We start from the raw sequence: 27,598 nt of genomic DNA on the forward strand, positions 1-27,598 counted from the left end.
AGTGAGTCTGTGTTTATGTGTGTGTATGCGTGTATGTGAGTGTGCGTGTATGTATGTTTTGGTGTGTGTATGTACGTTTTGGTGCGTGCGTGGGTGGGCACGTGCGTGCGTGCGTGTGCGCGCGTGTGCTCACTTGTTGCCGTAGTCGATCTTGGAGGTGACCCTCTGCTTCAGCTCTGTCAGCTCGTCCTGAGGCAGCGTTCCCGACAGGATCTGGGAGCGCCACTCGATGAGGTTGTAGATCATGTCCCGCACCGTGTTGAACATCTCCCGCTTGTCCCCCTGTGGGAGAGGGCGGGGGGGGGGGGAGGGTCAGGACGGGGGAGACGGACACTGGTTGAGGGAGGAACCTCAACACGAGGGCGTCATGTGGCTCAGGAGGTAGAGCAGGGTCGGCCGGTCACCGGAAGGTTGCTAGTTCGATCCCCGGCTCCTCCTCCTAGCAGAGTGTGGAGGTGTCCCCTGAGCGAGACGCCCTCACCCTGACTGCTCCCTGACCAGCTTGGCTGTCGCCCTGCGTGGTCGACGGTCCGCCGTCGGTGTGTGAATGTGTGTGTGAACGGGTGAATGTGAGGCAGTGCTGTAAAGCGCTTTGAGAGGCCACTGGTTAGAACAGAGCTGTTGTATGAATGCCGTCTGTTTGTGTTGAGGCGGGAACCCAGAACTAGCGGTGCAGCTCTCGCTCCGCGCTGCATCCTCCAGAAGGAGGAGGTGGTGGAGGAGCACCTCGAGGCTCTGAGCTACGGCTCAGTGGTGCTCCCGGACGCGTGCCAGGATAATTAAGCTACAGCTAGGTAAACAGGGACAGGATAATCAAGCCTGATTCTTCCCCCGTTCTGACGTCGCCCAGCTAAGAACTGTTTTATCCCCTGATCCCCTGATCACCTGATCGCGGCCGTACGGATTAGAGATTACAGATATTAGACATGTTCAATATTTACGTTGTGATATCCTGTAGTGCGGGGGGGGGGGGGGGGGGTGGGGGGCGGGGTGGTAACTGGGGACAGCAGAGTAAGAAGTGCAGGATAGCTACATTGGAAAGACAAGTTTGCCGTTGCGGCAAAAAGTGTAATGGGGTTGTGTAATGGGGTTGTGTAACGGAGGAATCCAGCTATGCTGCAGCATGTTCCATCCCTTTTCACGCAGTTGTTTTGTTAGGACGACAACCACGTCTGTTCTTGATCACGAGATTGCAATTAGGATTTTTGAGGGATGGGGGTTTGGGAATTAGGACTGGGTTGTCGGGGATGACAGTGGCAAAGTCCACACACTTTACGACCAAAACAGATAGACGTATTTTCAGGTATTGTTAGGTGTGTGCTCTCATCTTCTACATTTGAAAAATCACGTGTCAAGTGTTTGCCAGACATAAGAGAAAACAAAATGGAAAGGACATTAATGTATGACCAAAGAACCAGCGTGTGCAGAATAAACAGCTGAAAGTCCCTGTTCCCATCGCTGCAATGTACTGCAAGAGGTTTCTGGTGGTTTGGTTTAAATTTGGTAGTTCCATATCTTGCGGCATACATCTGCATCTTGGTCACGTGGTATCAAGTGGATTTTGTATACTTTGCACAATAATCCACATTGACCCTTATTTTACCCTAAGTGTGTTTCCATTGTGCAGACACACACACACATACACGGACACACACACACACACACACACACACACACGGACGGACGGCGTCTCACCACATAGAGGTCCCTCCATATAGACGCCCACTCCCTCAGTGTGGTGGTCACCTCCTGCACCAGTGGAAGCTCAGTGGGGATGATGGTTTCCTTCTGGCTGCACACAGTGAGACACACACAAAGGTCAGGTACATCTACACAACATGATAACACACAGCAGTCACGGCCACAAAATACCTTCTCAGGTTTACTAAACGATATTCACCTATGAAGTTTAAACTGTAGGGCTTTAACGACACGCCTATTCATAATGACATTTTTCGGTACGGGTCTAACAGGTCAATGCACGTTTCATTTCGGTGCATACCAAAAAAAAAAACGAAAACTGTGACTGTGTGACCGTGTGACCGTCTTGTCCTGATGTTTTGTGTTGAGGACCACAATGGAAATAAGTCCTGGACTTTATTGTGTTTTTATCCACAATTGTATTTGATGTCTTTTGATTTGTGTAAGGCATTTGTTTGATACAATTTCATAAATCAAATCCCAAAAAATTAAATCCTTGTTTAATAAAAAAGACAAAAAAAAATTAAAACTGCGCGCAGTGATGAACGGGACCTCGCGCCGGCTTGCGGCCGCCGGTACGAGGTCCCGTTCATCACTGCGCGCAGTTTTAAAAAAAATTTGCGCCGGCTTGCGGCCGCGTCACGTGCCGTCGTAACATGTGTGCTGGCAAGATGTGCACATGTTAGGACCGCACGTGACGCAGCCGCAAGCCGGCACGAGGTACCGTTCATCACTGCGCGCAGTTTTAAAAAAGCGCAGTTTTAAAAAAAATTCGCAAATTTATGTAATCTGTAGAAGCAGAGGCGCCCTGTGGTGTCCTACTGATTGTTTTGACATTAACATGTAAGACCACATTTAACTGAATTACATGTTCATTAACCCTACATCAATGATCCGATAAATTCCCTAGGAGGAGTTTGTTGAAATACGAGGCGAAAAAGTGAAAAAATTCCATTCAAAGCGGCCAACTTTGACGGCACGCCACGGCCACGCCCTTCAACGTACAGTCACAAATAACACGGCGTTGGTTGAGCACCATTTTTTGACTGTACTGACTAATTGAGAAGCAGATCCAATAAATACCCTAGGAGGAGTTCGTTCAAATACAAGGGGATAAAAGCGAAAATAAGACCACGGAATTCAAAACGGACAAATTTGACGGCACGCCACGGACACGCCCTTCAACGTACAGTCGCAAATAACACGGCGTTGGTTGAGCACCATTTTTTGACTGTACTGACTAATTGTGAAGCAGATCCGATAAATACCCTAGGAGGAGTTCGTTCAAATACAAGGGGAAAAAAGCGAAAATAAGACCATGGAATTCAAAACGGCCAACTTTGACAGCACGCCACGGCCACGGCATTCAACGTACAGTCACAAATAACACGGCGTTGGTTGAGCACCATTTTTTGACTGTACTGAGTAATTGTGAAGCAGATCCGATAAATACCCTAGGAGGAGTTTGTTCAAATACAAGGGGAGAAAAGTGAAAATAAGACCACGGAATTCAAAATGGCCAACTTTGACGGCACGCCACGGACACGCCCTTCAACGTACAGTCACAAATAGCACGGCGTTGGTTGAGCTCCATGTCATGACTGTACTGACCAATTTTGAAGGAGATGCGATAAATTCCCTAGGAGGAGTTCATTCAAATACAAGGCAAAAAAGTTACAAAAATTTCAAAATGGCCGCCGAGAGTGAAAAGGAAAAAATTAAAATTTCCGACTTCCGGTGGGGTTTGGAGCATGGGTCCAAGAGGCTTTTCTGTAGGTCATGGGACCTTATACGTGCCTACCGATTTTCATACATATTGGTGAAACGTGGCGCAGGGGCTGCTTTTTAAAGTTCCTGTAGGGGGCGCTACAAAAAATAGAAACACGAATTTTGGTATGTGAGCTATCGGCACCAGTCTACACGTGTCCTGTGAATTTCATATTCATAACTATTACGGTCTCCGCACAGTGATTTACCCTGACACCAGAGCCTGTGGCGGCCATGTTGTTTTTTCAATCGACTTAATTTTAATTGAGCAGTTAGAACTTTGGTACCTAACGGCCACTGAGTGGGTTCCGCTCAAATCAAACATTGCGTCTATGAACTGTGGCGATTTTAGTGTCAGGCCACGCCCATTTCGATGCCACGCCCCATTTGAAAATATGTTGACTTTATCTTGTTCAGAATTTGATTCTGAACAACTTTTGTATTGGGGCCAACATCATAGGCGTCCAACTTGACGTTGATATGAGCAATTAACTATTTTCGAGGTTTCAACCACACCACTTTTAGAACTCATTGGTGCTCTAAACTTTATTGTACAGACTAATCCTTAAGTCAGATTGAAGATAATGGGCCATATATGATATGTGCCAAAGGATTTTGGTCAAAGTCGAAAAACCTGGGATCCTTGGGGAATTTACTGTTTTTAACTAAATTCAAAATGGCGGAAAATATGGCTACCGGAAGTGTTCAGTTCAAGAGACTTTTTTGTTCATCATGAGGATATGCATGTGTGTGCAAAGTTTCATGAGTGTAGGTCAAACCGGTGACGCGTGCTGCTTGTGCAAAGTTTGCACTTTTGAACAGTTGCTATAGCGCCACCTAGGGGCGAATGTGAATTTGAGGGCTAGAATATCAAATTTTTCAACAGTCCCCACAATTGCACCAAAAAAAATTGAGTTTTCGAATATGTGCAGGGGGGGAAAAATGCAGTCGAAGTGGCCTAAAAATAACGAGGGTTTCAATAGGGTCCTTGCCAAGTTTGGCTCGGTCCCTAATTAAAACTGCGCGCAGTGATGAACGGGACCTCGCGCCGGCTTGCGGCCGCGTCACGTGCCGTCCTAACATGTGTGCTGGCAAGATGTGCACATGTTAGGACCGCACGTGACGCAGCCGCAAGCCGGTAAGAGGTCCCGTTCATCACTGCGCGCAGTTTTAAAAAAAAATCGCGCCGGCTTGCGGCTGCGTCACGTGCCGTCGTAACATGTGTGCTGGCAAGATGTGCACATGTTAGGACCGCACGTGACGCAGCCGCAAGCCGGTACGAGGTCCCGTTCATCACTGCGCGCAGTTTTAAAAAAGCGCAGTTTTAAAAAAAATTCGCGAATTTATGTAATCTGTAGAAGCAGATGAGATAAATTCCCTAGGAGGAGTTTGTTGAAATACAAGGCGAAAAAGTGAAAAAATTCCATTCAAAGCGGCCAACTTTGACGGCACGCCACGGCCATGCCCTTCAACGTACAGTCACAAATAACACAGCGTTGGTTGAGCACCATGTTTTGACTGTACTGACTAATTGTGAAGCAGATCCAATAAATACCCTAGGAGGAGTTCGTTCAAATACAAGGGGAAAAAAGCGAAAATAAGACCACGGAATTCAAAACGGCCAACTTTGACGGCACGCCACGGCCACGCCCTTCAACGTACAATCACAAATAGCACGATTTTGGTTCAGCACCACTTCATGACTGTACTGACCAATTGTGAAGCAGATCCGATAAATTCCCTAGGAGGAGTTCGTTCAAATACAATGCGAAAAAGTGAAATTCCATTCAAAATGGCCAACTTTGACATCATGCCACGGACACGCCCTTCAACGTACAGTCCCAAATAGCACGATTTTGGTTCAGCACCACTTCATGACTGTACTGACCAAATTTGAAGCAGATCCGATAAATTCCCTAGGAGGAGTTAGTTCAAATACAAGGCGACGGAATTCAAAAATGGCCAACTTTGACGGCATGCCACGGACACGCCCTTCAACGTACAGTCACAAATAGCACGGCGTTGGTTGAGCTCCATGTCATGACTGTACTGACCAATTTTGAAGGAGATCCGATAAATTCCCTAGGAGGAGTTCATTCAAATACAAGGCAAAAAAGTTACAAAATTTTCAAAATGGCCGCCGAGAGTGAAAATGAAAAAATTAAAATTTCCGACTTCCGGTGGGGTTTGGAGCATGGGTCCAAGAGGCTTTTCTGTAGGTCATGGGACCTTATACGTGCCTACCGATTTTCATACATATTGGTGAAACGTGGCGCAGGGGCTGCTTTTTAAAGTTCCTGTAGGGGGCGCTACAAAAAATAGAAACACGAATTTTGGTATGTGAGCTATCGGCACCAGTCTACACGTGTCCTGTGAATTTCATATTCATAACTATTACGGTGTCCGCAGAGTGATCGACCCTCCTCTGGCGGCCATGTTGTTTTTTTAAATCGACTTAATTTTTAGTGAGCAGTTAGAACTTTGGTACCCAACGGCCAATGAGTTGGTCCTGCTCAAATCAAACATTGCGTCTATGAACTGTGGCTATTTTAATAACGGGCCACGCCCACTTCGATGCCACGCCCCATTTGAAAAATTGTTGACTTATTCTTGTTCAGAATTTCATTATGAACAACTTTAGTAGAGAGGTCCAACACCATAGGAGTCCAATTAATGTAGATATGTGCAATTTACTATTTTTGTGGTGAAAAACACACCCCTTTTTGAACTCAATGGCTCATGGGTACTTTGAAATTTATCCTACAGACTAATCCTTATGTCAGATTGAAGATAATGGGCCATAGATTATATGTGCCAAAGGATTTTTGTCAAAGTCGAAAAACCTGGGATCCTTGGGGAATTTACTGTTTTTAACTAAATTCAAAATGGCGGGAAATCTGGCTACCGGAAGTGCTAAGTTAGTATCTGCAAATTTCTTCATTATGAGGATTTGCATATGTGTGCAAAGTTTCATGAGTTTAGGTCCAACCGGTGACGAGTTATGCTTGTGCAAACGTTGAAATTTTGGCATAGTTGGTATAGCGCCACCTAGGGGCGAATGTGAATTTGAGGGCTAGAATATCAAATTTTTCACCAGTCCCACAAAATGTGCCAAATAAAAATGAGTTTTCGAATATGTGCAGGGGGGGAAAAATGCAGTCGAAGTGGCCTAAAAATAAGAAGAAGAAGAAACACGAGGGTTTCAATAGGGTCCTTGCCAAGTTTGGCTCGGTCCCTAATAATAAGAAGAATCACGAGGGTTTCAATAGGGTCCTTGCCATGTTTGGCTCGGTCCCTAAAAAACTGCTGTACTGAAAAACATACCGAACCGTGCCTTAAAAACCGAGGTGCGCACCGAATGGGGACTTTTGTGTATCGTTACACACCCCCTATTAAACTGACATCTTTGTGCAGGGCGGGGGATAAAGGAGCGGGGTGGATGAGGAGAACGAACGGAGACGGCCGAGTGTGATTTGAGGTCGGCCGTGCCGTGGAGTTTTCAGACTTTTTCTTCTGGAAGTTGTTCCCGAGGACAGAGAGCACACTTCCATCTCTATTCCTACTGCTCACGCCGAGTATAATCTGCCAACAAAGACGGCGTGTAGGCGAAGGGCAGGCGTCTGAAACCCCTCGTTATTAATAGGATATTAATCCAGCTGTAATATCCAGCGTCATTAGCATTCCGCGGCACAATCGTCGCAGATCTGTCGAGATGATACATCCCTGACAATGAGACTCCGTCCATAATGAGATTCCCCTGCGCTGTTAAATAGAGGGGAAGTCAGGAAAAAAAAAAAAAATCCCCTTCCAGACACCTGAAGTTGAACACGGGAGTGAAATGTAAATCGTCAAACAAGATGTGAAATTAGCACATTTCTCCTTGACAAATAGAATATCTTTCCTTGCATGCCCTACAGCTGATTGCATAATGCAGCCCCCATCAGTGTTGTTTTTTCATCTCCGTTTATTGTAAAAGCAGATTTAAAACGCATATATTATTCAACAGGCTTGAACAGTCTCATATAAATCATTAACCAAATTAAAACCAATTGGGATACCCTAACCCTTATGCCCAGTAGTGGCATCTTGTGACAAACTTGCTCATTTAGCTTAATGAATATTTGATACTTATTTACTTTACGGTCACTAAGGGATTTAAAAATCTCTGCGCAACCAACTCTTCAGTTTGCGGTTTGCTTGTGATGTGAAAGCCTGTCTCCACTGGGCTGAATCACCCAGAGTCCTTTGGGGTGACCTCTGACCTGTCCTGACCAGTTGTCATAGGCCCCTCTCCAGACACACACATGGAGTGATGGGAACACTTCATATTTGACTGTGTTTCGGCCTCCCGTCAACTCAAATATGGCGTTTCAGCTCACTGAGAGTGGAGCGTGTGGAAAAAAAAAAAAACGTCTTAAAAAGGTGAGGATGTTTTAATACTTTCTGCTTCACAATGATGCATCATTACCCCAAATCGCCCATGGCAATGTTGTTTTGTTAGTGCATGAATGTTCGTCTATGGGGCTGACTGGGCACAAAGGGGTCTCTCTCTCTCTCTGATATATATATATATATTAGGGCCGGGACGCGATTAAAAAAAATGATCGAATTAATTAGAGGCTTTGTAATTAATTGATCGAAATTAATCGCATTTTAATCGCATATAAATATTTGACCTGAGAACAGTGAGAAGTAATTTTTTTCACTTGGATTTTTAGTATACCATTGAATAATGACTGAATACATAAGCTTAAGCAACAAAAATATTGTTTATTTTTGCTCAAGTCCAACAGACCAGTGCAATTTTTGCCATTGAGTGTAGCAATAGCATATTTAGAAATATAGTACATTTCAGAAATTCAGGTAGCCTATAGGTAGGTAGACCTTCTGTAAACGATAATACTTTGGTATTTTAAGTAAAACACAATACTTTCAAGTACATTCAGAACATTGGAAACCCTGTGAATGTTTTGCATTGAGGTGATACTTGAGGCTGGACGTGCTGCGGTGATATGTGAATTCCTCGTTGCATTGCTTGCACACGACCATGCCCTTATCGACACTTCCATCCGTTCGTGTTTTGTAACAAAATTTCCCATCCACGGGGCCAACCAAAGCGGTCTCATCAGCTACTTTGTTGTTTATGGTCACTGTGGTTTGTTGTTGTCTGAACTACGCTAGTCGGTGCTCCAGTATAATCGGTCTGCCTGAAACTCATCCGGTGAGAAACGTTCCGCGGTGCAAAAATAAGTGCGATTAAAATGCGTCAATTTTTTTTTACGCGTTAATTATTGTGTAATTAATTAATCTTAATTAACGCGTTAAAGTCCCGGCCCTAATATATATATATATTTATACGCCGGCCTGCGGTCCGATTGTCACCCAGGATTTCAACAGTCCAAATGTGAGCCAGGAACGTTTCTTTTTATCCATGAACACCGCGTCTCATCATTCACACAACGGACAGAGCTCCACTTAGGTGAGTGCGCTCTCTCTCTTAGAGAGTGAACAGGTTGAGTCTCTCTCTCTCTCTCTCTCTCTCTCTCTCTCTCTCTCTCTCTCTCTCTCTCTCTCTCTCTCTCTCTCTCTCTCTCTCTCTCTCTCTCTCTCTCTCTCTCTCTCTCTCTCTCTCTCTCTCTCTCTCTCTCTCTCTCTCTCTCTCTGGTGGAGGTGAGTGCACTGACCCGTTCCCCTCCACCGTGGCCTCTTTCAGGTGGATGTAGCAGGTGGGGAAAATTCCCTGGATGGGGAGGAGGAGGAAAAAAAAAAACACACAGTTTAGGAACACAAGCCTTCCCTGAGTCAAGCTTATATGAATCCTCCACATGTATATTTATATATTTATTCATCATCATGTCGTGACAAAGAAGCGACTTTAGAAGAGCCACAATAACAAGTTGTTTTTTTTTCATTACCACTTAAAGCCTAAAGCTGTTTGAAATGAGCTAATCTTCCCGAGACATTAGGAAAAATTATCAAACTGATGTTATGAGTAAAATAATTCCCAATCCGTTACTGGGAGGGTCTCCCCGTGGCCCCGTGGCCCTGGGGGGGGGTGGGACTGTATTAGAGGGGCTCTCCAGGTCAGCACTCACCTTTTTAGATTTCCGTCTGAGTCTGTGACCTCTGAACCAGCCTGGGGTGACGACAAACAAACCAAACGTTAGCGCGCACGCGCACACACACAGTTGTGTTTTCCAACCCATAATGGAGCCGGGGTGACAAGAAAAGTGTGAGCTGAAAATAAACATCTTCCGTTGCTTTTTGGGGGTTGTCTTGAGTCATGTGTGTGTGTGTGTGTGTGTGTGTGTGTGTGTGTGTGTGTGTGTGTGTGTGTGTGTGTGTGTGTGTGTGTGTGTGTGTGTGTGTGTGTGTGTGTACGCCCTCACCTCCATGTGTCTCCAGTATGTGTGTGTGTGTGTGTGTGTGTCTCACCTTCATGTGTCTCCAGTATGTGTGTGTGCACGTGTCTCACCTCCATGTGTCTCCAGTGTGTGTGTGTGCACGTGTCTCACCTCCATGTGTCTCCAGTGTGTGTGTGTGTGTGTGTGTGTGTGTGTGTGTGTGTGTGTGTGTGTGTGTGTGTACGCCCTCACCTCCATGTGTCTCCAGTGTGTGTGTCTCCAGTGTGTGTGTGTGTGTGTGTGTGTGTGTGTGTGTGTGTGTGTGTGTGTGTGTGTGTGTGTGTGTGTGTGTGTGTGTGTGTGTGTGTACGCCCTCACCTCCATGTGTCTCCAGTATGTGTGTGTGCACGTGTCTCACCTCCATGTGTCTCCAGTGTGTGTGTGTGTGTGTGTGTGTGTGTGTGTGTGTGTGTGTGTGTGTGTGTGTGTGTGTGTGTGTCACCTTCATGTGTCTCCAGTATGTGTACTGTGTCCCCGATCTGCAGCGGCAGCTCCTCGTCGCTCCGGGGATCGTAGTTATAGATCGCTGGGAGGGAGAGAGAGAAGAACAACTTTATTACCAGAGAGACGGAGACAGACGGACACAGACGGAGAGTCGGAGACAGACGGAGACAGACGGAGACAGACGGAGAGACGGAGAGAGAGCTAGAGACAGACGGAGAGACGGAGACAGACGGAGAGACGGAGAGAGAGCTAGAGACAGACGGAGAGACGGAGACAGAGCTAGAGACAGACGGAGAGACGGAGACAGAGCTAGAGACAGACAGAGAGACGGAGACAGAGCTAGAGACAGACGGAGACAGACGGAGACAGAGCTAGAGACAGACGGAGAGACGGAGACAGAGCTAGAGACAGACGGAGACAGACGGAGACAGACGGAGAAACGGAGAGACGGAGACAGACGGAGAGACGGAGAGACGGAGACAGAGCTAGAGACAGACGGAGAGACAGACGGAGACAGAGCTAAAGACAGACGGAGACAGAGGAGAGGCAATAAGGTCAGTGCCCTCCTCCTCTGTTAATCGTGTGACAGCCAGAGCCTGACATGCGGCGGACACCTGCCCACTGCTTTGACACGCGGTGGGCGGAGAAGAGGAGACATTAACCTCGATGACGACGCCCATGAAGCAGCGTGCGTGCGTGTGTGTGTGCGTGTGCGTGTGTGTGTGCGTGTGTGTGTAAGTGTGTGCACTCGAGTCTGCTGTCAAACAAGCTAATGAAGAGTTGAGATGAAATTTGGTTTTGAACAGCACGCACACACACACACACACACAACACCAAAACAGAGTGAACGCGCCCCCCCCCCCACTGCCGGGCCGGGTAATGCCTGAATGGTGCAGCGAGATCGGGCACATGTTGCAGTCTGCGCCACCGGAGCCACAACGCAACACGAGGAGACAACAACGCCGCCCCCCCCCCCCCCGTCTCCCTGAAGACGCGTCGGAAACAGGCGGTTCAGGAGGAGAAAAACAACCGAGGGTTCTTTTATCTCGGCGGTGTCAGGGAAACAGGAGACGCACACACACACACAAGGGCACCGGAAGGGACGGATGACGACACCGCGGCGAACGCAGCCTCGGAGTCGACGACGTCAAACCACACACACACACACACACACCGTACACCGAGTAGAGGCGTTATGTTCCTCACACACACCCCGCCGCCCAACAGCCCCCCCCTGTTGTGTCCAGAATCACCCCCCCCCCCCCCCGTTAGGGCTGGGCGATTTGGGCTAAAAATACAATCTCGGATTATTTCAAACCAAACCCGATTGTCGTTTCTTTTCTATAAATGACAAATATACTGTATATCTTTTTTTAAAGTTTGGATTTTATATTGAAGAATAACAACGATTAACAAAAGCAAAATGAACTAGAATCACAATAGGTTGCCTCGCACTTTGTGCTTGGCACCTAAATACAATAAATGCGACAATAAATGCGTTGTGCTGCTGCTGCTTTCGGTCGCCACAGATTTTGGGCAAACATGTCGATATTTTACTTTTTCTGAAGAGGAGGGGGCGTTACTATGAACTACGGCACCTCAGAGCAGGGGAAGTGGTGGCGCTACCGAAAAGTACCAGATTAATCGCCCGGCTCTACAACAGCCCCCCCTCCCCCCCCCCACCCCCACCCCCCCCCCCCGTCTCTTTAGAAGGCCTCTGCCGGTCCCTCACTCTACGCCCCGCCCCCCCACCCCGGCCGTTACCAAGGCTCCCACGACGAGGTCATCGCCCTGACCACAGCACCACAGCACCACCACAGCCCCACGCGTTCGTTTGATCCACAGAGCGGCTTTCGGGAGTGTGTGTGTTGCCGTGGTGACTGTCACTCCTCTTCCAGAGGCCTTGACACCGAGAGTGTGGGTGAGTGTGGGTGACAGTGAAGTGCGGCTCTGTTGCGCCTGCTTGCATCAGCAAGCAGACACAGTTGAGCTGGCGGGGGCGGGGCGGGGGGGGGGGGCCTGCAGGAGCCCTTCTGTGAAGGTCTGCGGGTTTGGATGACAGCCAGACCCCCCCCACCTCAACTCCCCCCCCCCCCCGCTGCAGTAGAGGAAGTCCCGCCTTGTGTCGTGCACACTACCTCCGTCTCCGTCGACGGATCTTGTTGACTTTGCTTTGCATGGGGCGCCCCTCGAAATGCATTGTGGGGTCCGTCAAAAAGTTGAGAAATGTTCTCAAAACTTTTTCGGGGCAGCGACGGATCCGTCGGCCAATCACATCACGGTTACGCAAATACACTACTGGGACGCTACTCTTGGACTCCAAGTCCAATAGCCGGCCGGCCGGCAGCGGGGGATTTAAGAATGGAGGAGAAAGTTATCATTGCTGTGGGCAATCGCCCAATTCTGTTAGACCAGTCCCTGTAGACGTCCAGGGGCAACGCCCTCCTCGCGACCAGGGGATCCATTTTGCAATAACAACAGCAAGCAGGAAGACTTGCAGGAAAAAGCCGGCTTTAAGCGGGGAGCGATTTGATTGGCGGCAGGCTGCGTCCACAAAGACTACTCCCCCATACGTCAGACACGCCCTCGCCCATCCGTCGACGGGACGGGAGGTAGTGTGAACGAGGCGTCATCCAGCGTTCTGACGTTCTGAGGGAGAGCCCTCCTGCGGTGCACACACACACACACACACACACACACACACACACACACACACACACACACACACACACACGCACGCCCGCTGCCTCTCTGGACGTTGTTTTATAATTAGGAGTTCTGAATTGAACTAAACACCAAACGTAATGAGAGACCACTCCTTGACTGATGAGTTGGAGTTGCAATACGCAAATGATTACAACTAGCTGGTGGGAGCTGTGAATTAGCAGTAGCCCATGATGCTGATGGATGGTGATGCAGATACAAACGCCGGGACCTCAGAGGAAACCACTTCCAATGGTCTTGTTTGTGTGTTTGTTTGCTGCGAGGAATGTGTGAGTGTGCACGTGCTACGTACACAATGTGGTACACAATGCGGGCCGTACAGAACGACCAGAGGACCAGAAGTTGGGGCAGGGGCCCATTAGAGGGGACGACTAAACAAAAGCCCTGGGAACACACACACACACACACACACACACACACACACACACACACACACACACACACACACACACACACACACACACACACACACACACACACACACACACACACACACACACACACACACACACACACACACGAGAGGTCGGCCAGAGTGGTCTGGCCTGAGGGGAGCTCATTAACTGATCGTTAAGACAATATAAACAGCTGTCCGTCAAGCCCCTCCCCCCCCCCCCCCCAGTTCCCAGGGTGCAGCAGCCAGTCCTCCTGGTGTCAGTCAGCTGACAGGGGTGTCATCACAACGCCAGACGCTGATAGGCCAACGACGGCGACGGAGACACAGGCTGCGGACCTAGGCGGTGTTCAAGAGCAACTTTTAGAAAGCAGTCCTTTTATCCACTAGACGGATCCACCAGCCGAGCAGCTGTCTTGATGTGGGCTGTAATCTATTCAGCTGCCAAAACAGTCAAAGCAATTTGTCATCCGCTGGTGGCAGGTTTTCATTGTGGACTGATGCTGCAGGTGTCATCGACGACAACGACAACAACAACAACACCACCACCACCACCGACAGACCATTACACGTAGGGAGAATGAAATGTTTTCTCTGTGATCCGTCATCACAACTCGGCTGCTGCTGCTGCTGCTGCAGCGTGCATCGGACCGAGGGCACGCACACGACAGGCGGAGGAGATCCAAATCTATTTCATTTCATTTGTCTAGCCCTTCATCACAGGTACGGTCTCAAAGGGCTTAACAGGCCCTATATTTATAACCCCCCCCCCCCCCCCAATTCTGCAATTTTTTTGTAGAAATTGCAGAAACAACTGGATTCATATCTGGACTTTATTTTCTATTTGACCATTTTGTGTATTTTTTTTAAAGGGGAAATTTCAAAGTTCTCATTTAAAAAGTGTTTTTTTTTTTTGGAGAGAAATTATGAATAAATGCATCATGTTTTCAAACTCCAAAATAATCGAGATTTCAATATTGACCAAAATAATCGTGATTATGATGATTGTTTCCATAATCGAGCAGCCCTAGGTTTTAAGTGGGCGGACCAATCACAGCCCCCTGCTGTCACGTCGTCTCGACGCAAGGTTACAATTTTCGGGGAGGCGCACGTCCACTGCGGCGGACGCAAGGAGGGTCCGCAAGGACGTAAGGGGTCCATCCCCCGCTTGGGTTGCGTCAACGTGGGACCATAATCAGCCCTTAACTCGGCGTAACTTAGAGTAGGGAGGTAACGGTATGAACATTTTACCTCACGGTTATTGTGACCAAAATGATCCCGGTCTTCGGTATTATCTCTGTATTTTGTGTGTTCACGTGTGTTCAGAAAGCACTGATAGGCCTACGCAAACTGAAATAGTTTTAAAAAGTGTTTAAAACAGTGTTTATTATGGAACAAGGGTTCAGCGTGTAAAGCTTATTTGTCAGGAACATTTACAGTAGTGCAGGTTTAATCCAAACATTCAAGACATAAAGAACAATATGTAAACAATTACTCGCTCTCCGTCTCCCGCCGACACTTCCTCCGCAGATCGCCGTGACAGCGACCTCCTCCTCCTCCTCCTCCTCCTCCTCCTCCTCTCGCTCAGCTAGTTGTTTTGTACTTTGACTCGTGTATAAATACTACGACGACGACGACGGCGACTACTACTACTTAAGACAGAGAGATCTGAGATCTGGTTAATTTCCCCGCACTTCAGGCTTGAGGGAAGCCCAGATTGATCGTCCGTGCTGAACTCCTAATATATATATATATATATATATATATATATATATAGTATATGCTACACGTGAACCTCTTAAGATGGCGTAATTAGATTTGTTCTCTACCTTGGGATATTGCCCAATATCCCAAGATTGAGATCTCAAACTCGGGATATTGTTGTCATTGCGCATGACGGTCGTCTCGTCACGCTAATAAAAACAAATAAGCCACTAATAAAAAACAAATAACTCCCCTTATCTTGTTTATTTTTGGAGTGTTCACGTGTAGTATAGTGCGCCTGCACGGCAACTTCCGGAGACTCGGATGAAGCGCTGGGAAGGATTTAAGCACACGGTTTTCCACACCGACAACACTCTTTTATCCACAGAGATAATCATTTTATTTGGAATGAAAACGGTAACTGTTATTGACAACATTTTTATAGGGGTTTACCGTTTACACCGGTAACCGTTACATCCCTAGTCGGGAGAAAGCACCGAGATGACTTTTTGAAGCAGCCTTCTAGCACGAGTGAGTCCTCCTTCTGCATCTTAAAACCCATTTTATCTATAAGCTTGTGTTTGTATGCGTTTCTTATTCGTATCCATAACAAATATTAGTATGAACAATCATTTGAGGTGGCGAATCGTCCTCCATTAAAAACTTTAAGTGGAAATTAAAGGATGGAAAATGTTTAAGTGCAACAACAGCTTCGTTCCAAGTTAGTGGGCGCGCCTCATTAAAAGCTAATTCACAGAATTGATATACTTGTTAATGCGGTTGTGACGGAGTAGGGTGGTTATAAATAGCTCCATTTATATAAGAAAGGCCATTATTCCTGGATGGAGCCGCTCACGATGGCAGGAACAGCTCATTAAGAAAGAGAAAATACAACAGTCCATCAGAAGTTTAAGAAAGTTTCCTTGAGTGAGAGAAAACAATGTTGGCCTTGAACGTCACTCTCCTCTCATCACACCCACAGTCAGTGAGTTCTGAAGTGAAGGGGGACACACACACACACACACACACACACACACACACACACACACACACACACACACACACACACACACACACACACACACACACACACACACACACACACACACACACACACACACACACACACACACACACACACACACACACAGGGAGAGAGACCAGGAGACAGACAGAGACACAGAGACAGATTTTTAAATCCCATCAACGATGCTGGCTGGTGTCTAGCCCCTTCCTCCCCGGGGCAGGGCGGGGCGGGGGGGCGGGGGGGTGGGGGGGGAATCCCAGTTTGTTTTGGGAGGCAGGGACCGGTTGGACGACTCGCTCCCTCTCCCACTCTCCACTGACACTCTGGGGAGAGAGGGCTGAGAAGTGAACTCCATGGCAGACACAACACTGGTGGAGCTAGCTCGCTCGCTGGCTGGCTCCCTCTCTCTCCTTCTCTCCCTCTCCCGAGGGGACGAGATGCGAGACTGCTGATTGGCTTATTTGGGCGTGGGAGGCTTGGTCGAGTTAGACAAGAGCAACAGAGCCCATAGTGTGAATTTCTCCATGAGGATGAGACACAGACAGACAGACAGACAGACAGACAGACAGACAGACAGACAGACAGACAGACAGACAGACAGACAGACAGACAGGGTGGGAGGGAGCGCATTTTAATATTGAGTGATATTGAAACCAGATGAATTCATTCTATATATTGCCTAAACGGGGCGGGTGGATCTCAATAAGCACACAGAATGAAAGCTCCGGGACCTGAATGGAGGATAATTACTGACTCCAGCCCTCCGGGCTAGAGGGGTAGGGGTAGTGCGGGTGTGGTTTATGGATGTTCACATTCAGGCCTTCCTAATTACCATGTGAATATCACCCACCTACTGGCGGTGAGATGAAAGGCGGCAGATAGCCTCATCTTGGAATCGAGCGGCGCGGTGCCGGTGGCTGTCTGCGCCCCGCCAGCTGAACCAGACTGAGTTTAGACTACAGAGCTCGTCATCGCCTCGGGAAGAAGAGGAAGGTCAGGAGCTAGGCCCGGGCGATATGGCTGAAAGACATATCACGATATGACTTGATCATATTGATCGATATCGACAACTATTGAACATTTTAATGACCTAGAAAGACTAGGAATTACCATGCTGGATTTAAACACTTCTGTTTAACACTTAGGCTGGCTTTACACGACACGATCTGAACAGATCGCTCGTTTAGATGAGCGTCTTTGGGTGGAAATCTGCGTGCATACGGTGACGCAAAAGTGTGTGAAATCCGACATGTTTGTTGTGGTTTGCCTGTACTGCACATGGACGTGACGTAAACGCGTACGGGACGAGAGCCAGCGTGAGCAGCTCACAGCACACTTTTGCGTTGTTAACCCTTTAGACGGAAACGGTGGAGCGTTTTTTAAGATTTCCACTCTGGAGGGTGGGTTCATTTTTTTGCGTTTTTAAGCCCCGAAAACGCCATCGCCGTCTAAACGAAAGGCACATCTGATAAAATATTTTGTCGGTTTCACCCGGGAGCGTTGTCGTGTAAAGCCAGCCTTAATGACCTTCCACTGTCCTTCATTGATAAATACTCCAATGTCGACACAACAATGAAAAACGCTCAAACATTGTAAAGAAGTATGGAACCGTGTTTGTGTAACAAACCCAGCTGCTAGATTCGGTGGTCCGGTCTCTTATCGATATACATTGAACATGTTTTATATCGATATTGATCAAAAGTCTATCACGATACGATCATTTATTGTTTTGTTGCTCAGGCCTAGGGGAAAACCAACCACCATCTTCCCCCGTTAAGACAGAGCACTCCTCCATGCGGTGGAAGCCGGACACACGGGGCAGATTATAGGTCCTCACTGGCTCAGTCCAGGCGTTACTGTCGGACTCCACACCGCTTTGGTTAACGGACAAACTGGGGTCAGGCTCAGGACCGAAAGAGTCACTCAGGACCGAAACTTTGTATTTCCCCATCACTGATGCAACCGTGTGGGTGTGAATGAATAGAGAGAGCGTTAATCCTAAAAGGGGTTTTCACGTAAAAAAAATATGAAAATGAAGAAATATATTTTTTTGTATAAAATAAAACGATACATTATCATAAAATGGGGAGTGCAGCAGACCTCCCCCCCCCAGTCTCACCCCACCACCTCCAACCCTTTTTATTCTGGCTGTTATAAATCCGAGTGATCTGCCCCTATTTCTTTTTTTTTTTTCCAGTTACTTTTTTAGTTATTTATGGTTATTTTTAACTTTGGTTTCAACAACTTATACAATGATATTCAGAGTTGTGATTGATACATGACGACTTTATGAGGTTGAGATAGCGAGCCGAAGATTGCTGCTGTAATGCACACTTGCATACACATTATACACACATATACAAGTTTATACTGGGGAATCTCCAGTAATGATGTACTGGAATATAAATTATAATAAGGCATACGTTACACCGGCATTGTTCATTATCAGACCAAAACATCTCAGTGAAACTCTACCACAGCAGTTAGCTACAGTATGAATCTGGATCCGACACACACACACACACACACACACGTTTTCCTATTTTCTCATCCTTGCATTTTTTTTTATCTTCCACAGAACACCTCACCGTAAACAGAACTAATTGTGCAAAAGGCTTCTGGGGAGATTTCCACAGGAACAGGAAATGTAATAACAAGTCTGCTTTTCTATTCCTCAGTTAGTGTTGTTTCGTTGGGTGGCTGGCAGGGAGCTGAGCTTGGCACGATTGTTCAACTCCATTTTGCCGACGCTGGCCCATTGTGAACACAGCATGCTGGGTACACCCAGCCAGGAGAGGGGCTTGTCACGACGAGGGCGGACGGGTTGGAACAAGAATACTAGGATACCGTAGTTTACTTTCTCTTCCTCTGCTTTCCACTGAAGGCGTACGAATATGAAACTCGTGCACGAGCCCGGGTCGTGTATGATCTCTGGTGCAACAACAGGGCCCCAAAGGACGAGGAGGACAAGTGTTGACATAACTTGTGAACACATGATCACAGACGGGAGCGCAGCGTTCCAGCCATTGGTTCCCATGCAGAGAGCGGGCTGAGCTGGCCCTGCAAGACTGAGCTCACTGGCTTTGTCCGCTGCACACACGGTCACGCCGTCATGGCATAGAAACGCTTATAGAGAGGAGCTGGGAGATGCATGGTGCATGCAGGGTCCGCATGTTAATAAAGATGATTTATGCACCGTCCGCACACCGTGCGCGTGGCCGTTCTCGCGCCCAGGAAGACGCTCATTTGAATCTGTGGATTTAACGGGACAGTCGCCGGTTGTTCGTCAATGTTTCACCGGCTTTTGGGATGAATCACCGAGACGGAACTTACTACACGTATAAAAAGGAGAAATGCCGAACCCAGGATTCTATATTCTACTGTAAAAAGGGAAGAGGAAGTGGACGATCTGAGATCTGTGGAGCCGTGCCAGGGAACACCGGGATGTGTGATTTATAGGAGCGTCGTTCCAATGTAACGACAGCCGCTCCCCGTAGCGCATCAGTCCCCGTCGCAGCCTTCAGGGTGACGGCCTTTTACGAGCCTGATGACTCACCTTCCACTGGCCCGGTACATCCCACTTGTCCTTTATATAACCTTTACCCCCCCCCCCCCCCCGCCTCTATTTAACATCCTCTAGCGTGATGGCGTGATTTTTCTTCCGTGACCGCCTTAAAACGGTGAAACTACGGCTGGAACGTGCTCCAGTGGAATTGTGAGGGTGTTTGTTCAAATGTGAAATGTCTCCGCCTGATACCAACGGCAGGAGGAAGACACTGAGCTCAGCAAGACTGGTGGACGGTCAACATCGAGGTCAGCTGTGTGCTAACTCTGGGTTTTCAGGAATTAACGACCGGATGATCTGGTCACTATCATGCATCAGGTATTCTGATGCTTTGACTTCCAGATAGAAAGTCAAATCTGGGACTTTTCCTTTAAGTATTAGCTGTTTTTCCCGAGCGATTAACCTTTGACCTCAGTATAGGACACTGCACCCCTGTACAAACATCAGAACGCCGGGATATCAGCTCATGCAGGACTATCGGGATGGGTTTTCCTCTCTGAATCCACAGCCGCTAACGCAGTCGGGAACGGGGCAGGCGGTCCTGAATAATTACTGATCGTCCACAGTTCAGTACGCAGACAAGAGGGGTAAACACTGAATGTTTGACTGAATTCACAGATACTCGCCCTCCGCACAGAAGGACGTGGCGATTGAATTACCGTTCGACTTTGCTGACGCACATGCTAATGACGGCACGACTCTCCTCCAAATATTTGATGAGAATTGACTCCAAAAGTTTGCTTTGAAGATCCGTCACACTGCTTTGCTTTGTGCAGAGGTGAACGCAGCTTTGCTGCAGAGCAGAAAGCTCCAGTGCTTGACTCTCTGTCGGGTGTGAATTGTATTACGCAATGTAGTTTGAATAACATACAATTTGCTTGAATATATTCCGCATTACAAATGTCAGGTTGCATTTTTATTCTGTGCTTGGCCAACAACGACAGCACGGCGAGAAAAAAATCAATAAAATACTAAAGGGGGGGAAACTTGAATACGACAATTTATACACTATATACACATTAAAGCGGGATAGACGATTGATCTAGAGCCTCCTCTACAGGCAATAACGGGTGTGATGATGGAGTGGGGAGCAGCAGAGCTGTAAACACAGACCACCAGGTGTCTTCCAACACTGAGCCCATTAGCACAAACCTGTACTCAACATCACTTTGTCATAGATGCACTCAGTCACGCGGTATAAAGCCTTTTCACGACAACAGCGGCTAAACGACGCTCGGCATGACCCTGCCACTCTCACACGCAGCACCTTCTGTAGCAGCAAAGGGTTATATTTCTTTATTGAAAGATTGTTCCATTAAGGGCCCTTGCACGCCCTTTGGCAGAACAAACCATTAATTATACAGGTTGTTCTGCTTAATCTTGATAATGCGAAGGCTGGTGTGTATTGTGGCTAATGTTCACCCCCCCTTATCCACATCATCAATAGAAGGGTTTAGCATCGTACATTTACAGTGAGGGGCGTTTAGCAGACGATTTTTTTTTTCCAAAGCGACTCAGAATAAGTACATTTGTCAGAAGAAGAAGAAGGAGGAGGAGAAACAATATATCGCTGGTACAGTAAGGATGTTCATAGAACCAGAAGTGCAGAGCCAAGCACTAACATCCGCTAGGTTAACCCGTTCCCCGTATACAACACAGATAGCTGGGATAAGATGCTACACAATGCGACGTACCAAGTACGTACATTAAGTGCAGGACGTAAAACGTACAATAAGTGTTTAAGAGGGGTGTGTGGGGGGGGGGCTACGCAGAGTCTAGGTCAAGTGAGTCTTGACTTGAATCTCCCTGTTGCTCCGTCTTTAACATTAGGTTGGAATTTATTCAGGTCGGTCACTGCACCAGCGCGGTCAATGTTTACCTGACTGGTTGGGTCTAACAATATACTGGTGCGCTGCCATACCTACATCAAACAGAACCATAACTCACGCTATGATCCACAAATGTATTTTTCCTGCTTTGCAAAGGGGTCGATTGCCACTGCGTCCATTACAGAGATCACCCTTTGATTGAATTACTCTGAACAACAAGTCAATGAGTCACGTTTCTTCACTGGGGTAACAGGGGATATTGATTACAAGACTAACAGGAACAATGTGACACAGGAACAATGTGTTTATGCCGTACAAAGTAATTTGAGATACGCTAGGTGAATCCACCAGGCTGAGCAAACTGAGAAAAGACTAAAATGATATTAGCATGATAAATATAAAGACACAACCGTGACCCGATACAGCCCTACAGCTTGAACCTCTCCATCGCTAACGCACATCCACCAAGTGAGCGTTGGGAGGCTCTGCCTCAGACTAAATGGTTTCACCGCTTCTCTGTTCTAGCCAAGTTCCATTTAGAAACATCTGATCAAGTTCAGAGGTGGCAATAAAACGGTTAAAAAGGATTTGTTAGCCAGAGATTCAACATTAATAAGTCCCAATGTGTTGGTGTTACCGATGCTGATATGCTCTGAGGCCAGTTTGGCAGGGAATCGGTATGCAACATGGCCGGTTAGCAGTCAGTGTGACTAAAGTTAATATAGTTGACTGTATGACTAGTCATGACAGGAACAGAGAGGGCGCCAGGCAGTGACGTAGGCCAGCGTGGGTCCGGCTGATCATGCAAGCCTTCCTGAGTATCCAATCTGCAGCCGAAGCCACGAGGAGGCGTCCATCACAACAGAGGACAGACGAAGGGTCACTGGACTGGATGGTTTATGAGGCTGCAGACAGCTTGTTGAGACGTACCCATCCAATATCGGTGAGGTCCTTCTGCTTATTACAGCGCAGTATTAGTGGGCAAGACCCAGACTGGCTTCACAGCTTACCGTCGTTTAGTACAGACTGGTTGAAGAGTGGAAGATGAGGTGAAATACAGAACGCCATACTCGAGTCTTCATACGCAGAAAAGTGCTTTTGTATATTTTGTATATATGAAAGCTCTGCACAGGGCGCATAGCCTTCATAGCCCCAACCCACCGCAATTTACAACAGTAGCAATCCCTCGCTTCTATAAAATCCATGAAAACCCATTCAGCTCAAGACAGATATCAAATTTTTAATATTACAGATATTAAAACATGGGAATAAAAATAAATGAAATAATAAAATAAACCCTAAAAAGCTGCACTCACATGAGATGTCCGTCGATTGCCTGCCATTAATATCCTCGCTCTCCCATTAACCAGAACGCACGCACGCGCACACACACACACACACACACACACACACACACACACACACACACACACACACACACACACACACACACACACACACACACACACACACACACACACACACACACACACACACACACACACACAAAAGGCCATTTCATCAAATGCCAGGAGTCCTGAATGGCTGTCTTTTGCCGTGCATGCCATTTCCCCTGCCGTCCATCCCAGCCCACAATCAATGGCTGACACCTCTATTACCAGCACCTGAACACAAAGACAATGCAGGTTTCACAACACCCCCACAGGACAGCAGCAACTGAAAGGACTTCATGCCAATGAGCTCAACCTGTTCGTTAGCGCATTCGCAGGCCTGGACATAAACCTCCCATTCTGTATCCACGATGTTCGTGTAGCTCGCTATGTGGTTTTCAATAATCAACTCTAGTCCAGTTGATTATTTTCTGGAGGTACAGCTGGTTGATTGTAACCGGAAGGACGCTAGTTGGATCCCCGGCTCCTCCTAGCGGAGTGTGGAGGTGTCCCTGAGCGAGACGCCCTCACCCTGACTGCTCCCGACCCGCTGGCTGTCGCCCTGCGTGGTCGACTCCGCCGTCGGTGTGTGAATGTGTGTAGGAAGAGCCGTAAAAGCGTCTGTTAAATGCCCGGTGGAGACCATGCTGATAGGGCTGTTCTGATGTCTTGTGTCTGTGGTTCCCGTGTCAGCTAACACATGCGAGGAAGTCAGAACAATACATGTATTCATTTACAATCTAGTGTGACGTTCAGAAGTCATTCAGCAGGTCCTTTTTCAAGCGACCTGTGCTATAAATGATGTACCAATGCAACACCAACTCTTTTATTGGCGTTATATATTTTGGGACTTGACGATCCCAGAGTAGAAATGTCGAAGCAACACGAAGCAACACCAACATCACGGTGACTATAAACTGTGTGTGTGTGTGTGTGTGTGCGTGCGTGCGTGCGTGCGTGCGTGCGTGTGCATGTGTGTACGTGTGTTTGTACATGCGTGCGTGCGTGCGAGCGTGTGTGTGTGTGTACGCGTGTGTGCGTGCGTGAGCCACTGATCAACCCACAGGCTGTGTGTCCTGCCTGGCTATTAGCAGGACTGTTGTTCTGTGGTCATCAGTCGAGCAGCAGAGTGACCATCGTCGCCCACGCCGGCCCAGTCTGGACCACTCTGGCAGCCATGGCTCCTCCATCCATCACCCCCCCCCCCCCCCCCCCCCCACCCCCCCACCCCCCAAACTAGCTGAGCTCCTGCAGTACACCCACTGCTGCTGGGCACCTTCAGCCCCAGAGGTGAAGGCTCTGGGCGAGGCACTCGGAAACTGTCAAGATCGCCTGATGGGTTTTACAAAACACGGTTCACAATTAGAATGGGGACATTAATATTCATTAGTTGGAGAGTTTGTGGGTGAGAGACTTTGTGTCGCACGCAATTTATTACAAAAAAAAGTCTACAGAGTAACTCTGTATGCAAATGCCAGCTGGGCGATAGTAATATCACCTCCAGAGTTAGCGAACCAACTCTGTCGCCTAGACAGACGTCATTGTAAACCCCTCGCCCGGGTCCTAATGAGGGGATGAACGTCTCCGTGGCGACGACCCCCGGTGTCCCTGTCTGACGTGGACCAGAACATTCACCATCTGTCAGCGGTCAGCGGGCCGAGGCCAGCTGGGCTCCACCACCACAATACACACTCACGGCTGCTCTGCACGCACAAATCAATAGGGGTAGGACGGACACACACACACACACACACACACACACACACACACACACACACACACACACACACACACACACACACACACACACACACACACACACACACACACACACACACACACACAATGTATAATTAACGGGGTCAACGCCCCGTGCCTGCCCTCCCTTCCACTGGCTGTGTTTCACACGAGGCTGCGTCCAGTCAACTCTGATCACAACGGCTGCTGCGTGGCGCTACCGCTAATTGGCTCAGCGGCACAGCAGTGAACTGGGAGAGAGCGTCCGCCACAGACACGGCGAACACGGCGAATACGCATCGGTGGCCTCGCACTGACATCTTTATTCCCAATTAGCGTGACACTAATGCTAAATAACGCTAAACCCAGCTGCTAATTGCCCAGCAACAGTCACTTGCAATAAAGATCTATGGGCATAGGTGGAAAGGCAATGTTTTAAAACGATACATCCGCAACCGTTTCATTAGCCTGACGCTCTACGTCTACAGAGGAGACCTCGCCTGCAGAATAGACGGGAGACAGTGGAGCGATTTTGAACACGACACACCGCATCGCATCGCAGCAATCACCGCGACACACACACGCGCGGAAGGTCGGGGTCACTTCAGACAGCCGTGCCGCTGGGTTGGAACGCGATGAGAGCCGTCGGGCTCGGCGGGCACTGTGGCGGCGAGCCGAGCGGCGGCGGGGAGCCACTTAGCCAATGCGCTGATGATGAAACGGGGGCCGGCTGTCCGATCGCGCCGCACGCCGCTGGACGCTGGACGTGTGTCAAAAACGACGCCGCCGCCGCCAAGCGATGGTTCCTCTCCTCGTGGTTCCTGCGGCCGAGCGAATGAGCGGTGGGCGTGAGTCACAGGGTACCTCGCGATACGATACCCGATACATGTCCCACGACACCCATAACATCGCCCATACAGCGCTTCTGAAATAAGCTATATATTGTCATACAGTCCTACGACGCTGCATCACGATACATGCCCTAACTATGAATACAAATTGTCCGTGAAAAGGTTAAGTGCTGGATTTATGTCTTTATTCATGGTCCAAACTGAGTTTTTTTTCAGCTCTGGCTAGTTAACTTCCGTTCAAGTTTCCCCTCATTCACGTGTTGAGCGCCACCTAGAGGAGCAATGCAGCAGCGGCGCCGCTGGGCGCGAGGGAAATCTGTTAAGAGCGCCTTGTTTTATTAATTACGTACTCCGTCGCTATTTGGCGCCAGCGTATCGATTCTCTTGTCTCAACGAAGGAGGGCGGCGATATTTCGCCTCATCGGCATTGACCTCCGACGAGAGCCGGGAACCAGGGGGGCGTATACCTGGACGACGACGATAAGGACTTATGCACTCTGGAACGCAGCGACAACCAGGTGAGTCAATTAATTATACACTAAGTCATCATCGATTAAGGGTGTGTGTGATTCTTCTCACAAGATATCTTTCAGACTGAGAGCTCCACACGTGACGACTAGTGCCGCGCACGCACACGCACACACACACACACACACACACACGGAGCTTTTCCTCACAGTTGATCACAGCGATGTCCGTGCCGTTGGACTTAATGAGTTGAGGGAGGCTGGGCTCTGCGTCAGCCTGATTCAGGGGCACAGTGGCCCTCTATCGGAATAACTCAACATTAAACTCCTGCGCACACGGCTATCAAACCATCCACCATGAACCCCTCTCACGGGATATAAACTGTGCGTAAACACCCACAGACACGCGGACGCGTGCCTGTACGCCTTTCAGGGGGAGCATGACGCACAATTGAGACGTGCAATTAAGTATATGTACGTGCAAAAGTATACTTGATCTTCAGAGAACTTGTAAGCGTTCGCTTATACTCTGCATAGGCTCCACCCTTAACCCCCCACACCCCTCTTACTCACTTATTGTATGTTGTACGTCTTCAATCTTCTTAAAAAAATAGTACTCAGCATCGTGTAGCGTCATATCCTAGCTGTCTCTGTTGTACACGGGGAATGTGTTAACCTAGTGATGGTTAGTGTGTGGCACTTGGTTCTATGAGCATCCTTACTGCACCGACATTACAGAGATATAGGCCGTGTCCCAATTCAGGGGTTGCATCCTTCGAAGGACGCATTTGAAGACCGCATACGTCACAGCGGCACGTCAAGTGCTGTCCCATTTCGAAGGGTCCTTCGAATGCGGCCGAGATATGCAGCCTTCGTTTCCCGGATTTGAAGGACGTATCGGATGCATCCTTCACGGCCCAACGTATCCCAACATTCATTGCGCGTTGGATATTTTTTCAGAAATGGCGCGGAGAGAGCGGAAGCAGCAGCTGCAGCGAATACATATTTAATGACAAAACTATGTAAAAACATTTTTTTATATAAAAGTAAGGTTGGGACCATTTTAAATATGTAACTTTATTGTCAAAGTTCAATTACATTAACGCTAGACATATAACGTTAAACTAATTAACGTTAAGCCAACGTCCTCTCTTCCTCTACACCCGCCGGCTCCGGCGGTGAATCTTCTCCCACTCCTCCAATAAAAGATAAAACATAACCAATAAAATGATAATTTCTGGCTCCATATATCTCCTCCACTGTCCGGTTTGAACCGCAGCTGTCAGGGTTGCTAGGAGACAGGAGCGGCGCGTGGTCACGCAAGGTAAAGGACGTTAACGGCTGGTTGCGCAATCTGGAAATGCTCCGTAGGCTAGACCGTCCCATTCCACAACGCTCGTTCGGCCTTCGATGCAGCCTTCGCGGTCTACGAAGGCTGCATCCTTCGAAGGACGCATCCTTCGAAGGATGCAATCCCTGAATTGGGACACGGCCATAGTGTCGTTTCTCCTTCTTCTGACAAACGTACTTATTGTAAGTCGCTTTTGGGGATAAAAGCGACTCAGCTCAATGTCCTGAATGTAAATACATGAC

General features: G+C 48.1%; 1 protein-coding gene across 1 annotated transcript in view; it reads right to left on the bottom strand.

The window, feature by feature from the left end:
- The window catches only part of LOC311355817 (dedicator of cytokinesis protein 1-like), a gene marked incomplete at its 3' end in the record, with an annotated part of 111,955 nt that overhangs the window by 77,866 nt on the left and 6,491 nt on the right, over positions 1-27,598 (bottom strand). Inside the window, exons 2-6 of the mRNA XM_084475647.1 lie at positions 10,315-10,398; positions 9,564-9,604; positions 9,153-9,208; positions 1,696-1,792; positions 134-282 (exon numbers count right to left, since the gene is read on the bottom strand). Coding sequence (XP_084331773.1) covers positions 134-282; positions 1,696-1,792; positions 9,153-9,208; positions 9,564-9,604; positions 10,315-10,398 — 427 coding nt within the window. The remainder of the gene's footprint in view (positions 1-133; positions 283-1,695; positions 1,793-9,152; positions 9,209-9,563; positions 9,605-10,314; positions 10,399-27,598) is intronic.

The sequence above is a fragment of the Micromesistius poutassou genome, assembly GCF_964030765.1.
Source record: "Micromesistius poutassou genome assembly, chromosome: 11".
Lineage (NCBI taxonomy): Eukaryota > Metazoa > Chordata > Actinopteri > Gadiformes > Gadidae > Micromesistius > Micromesistius poutassou.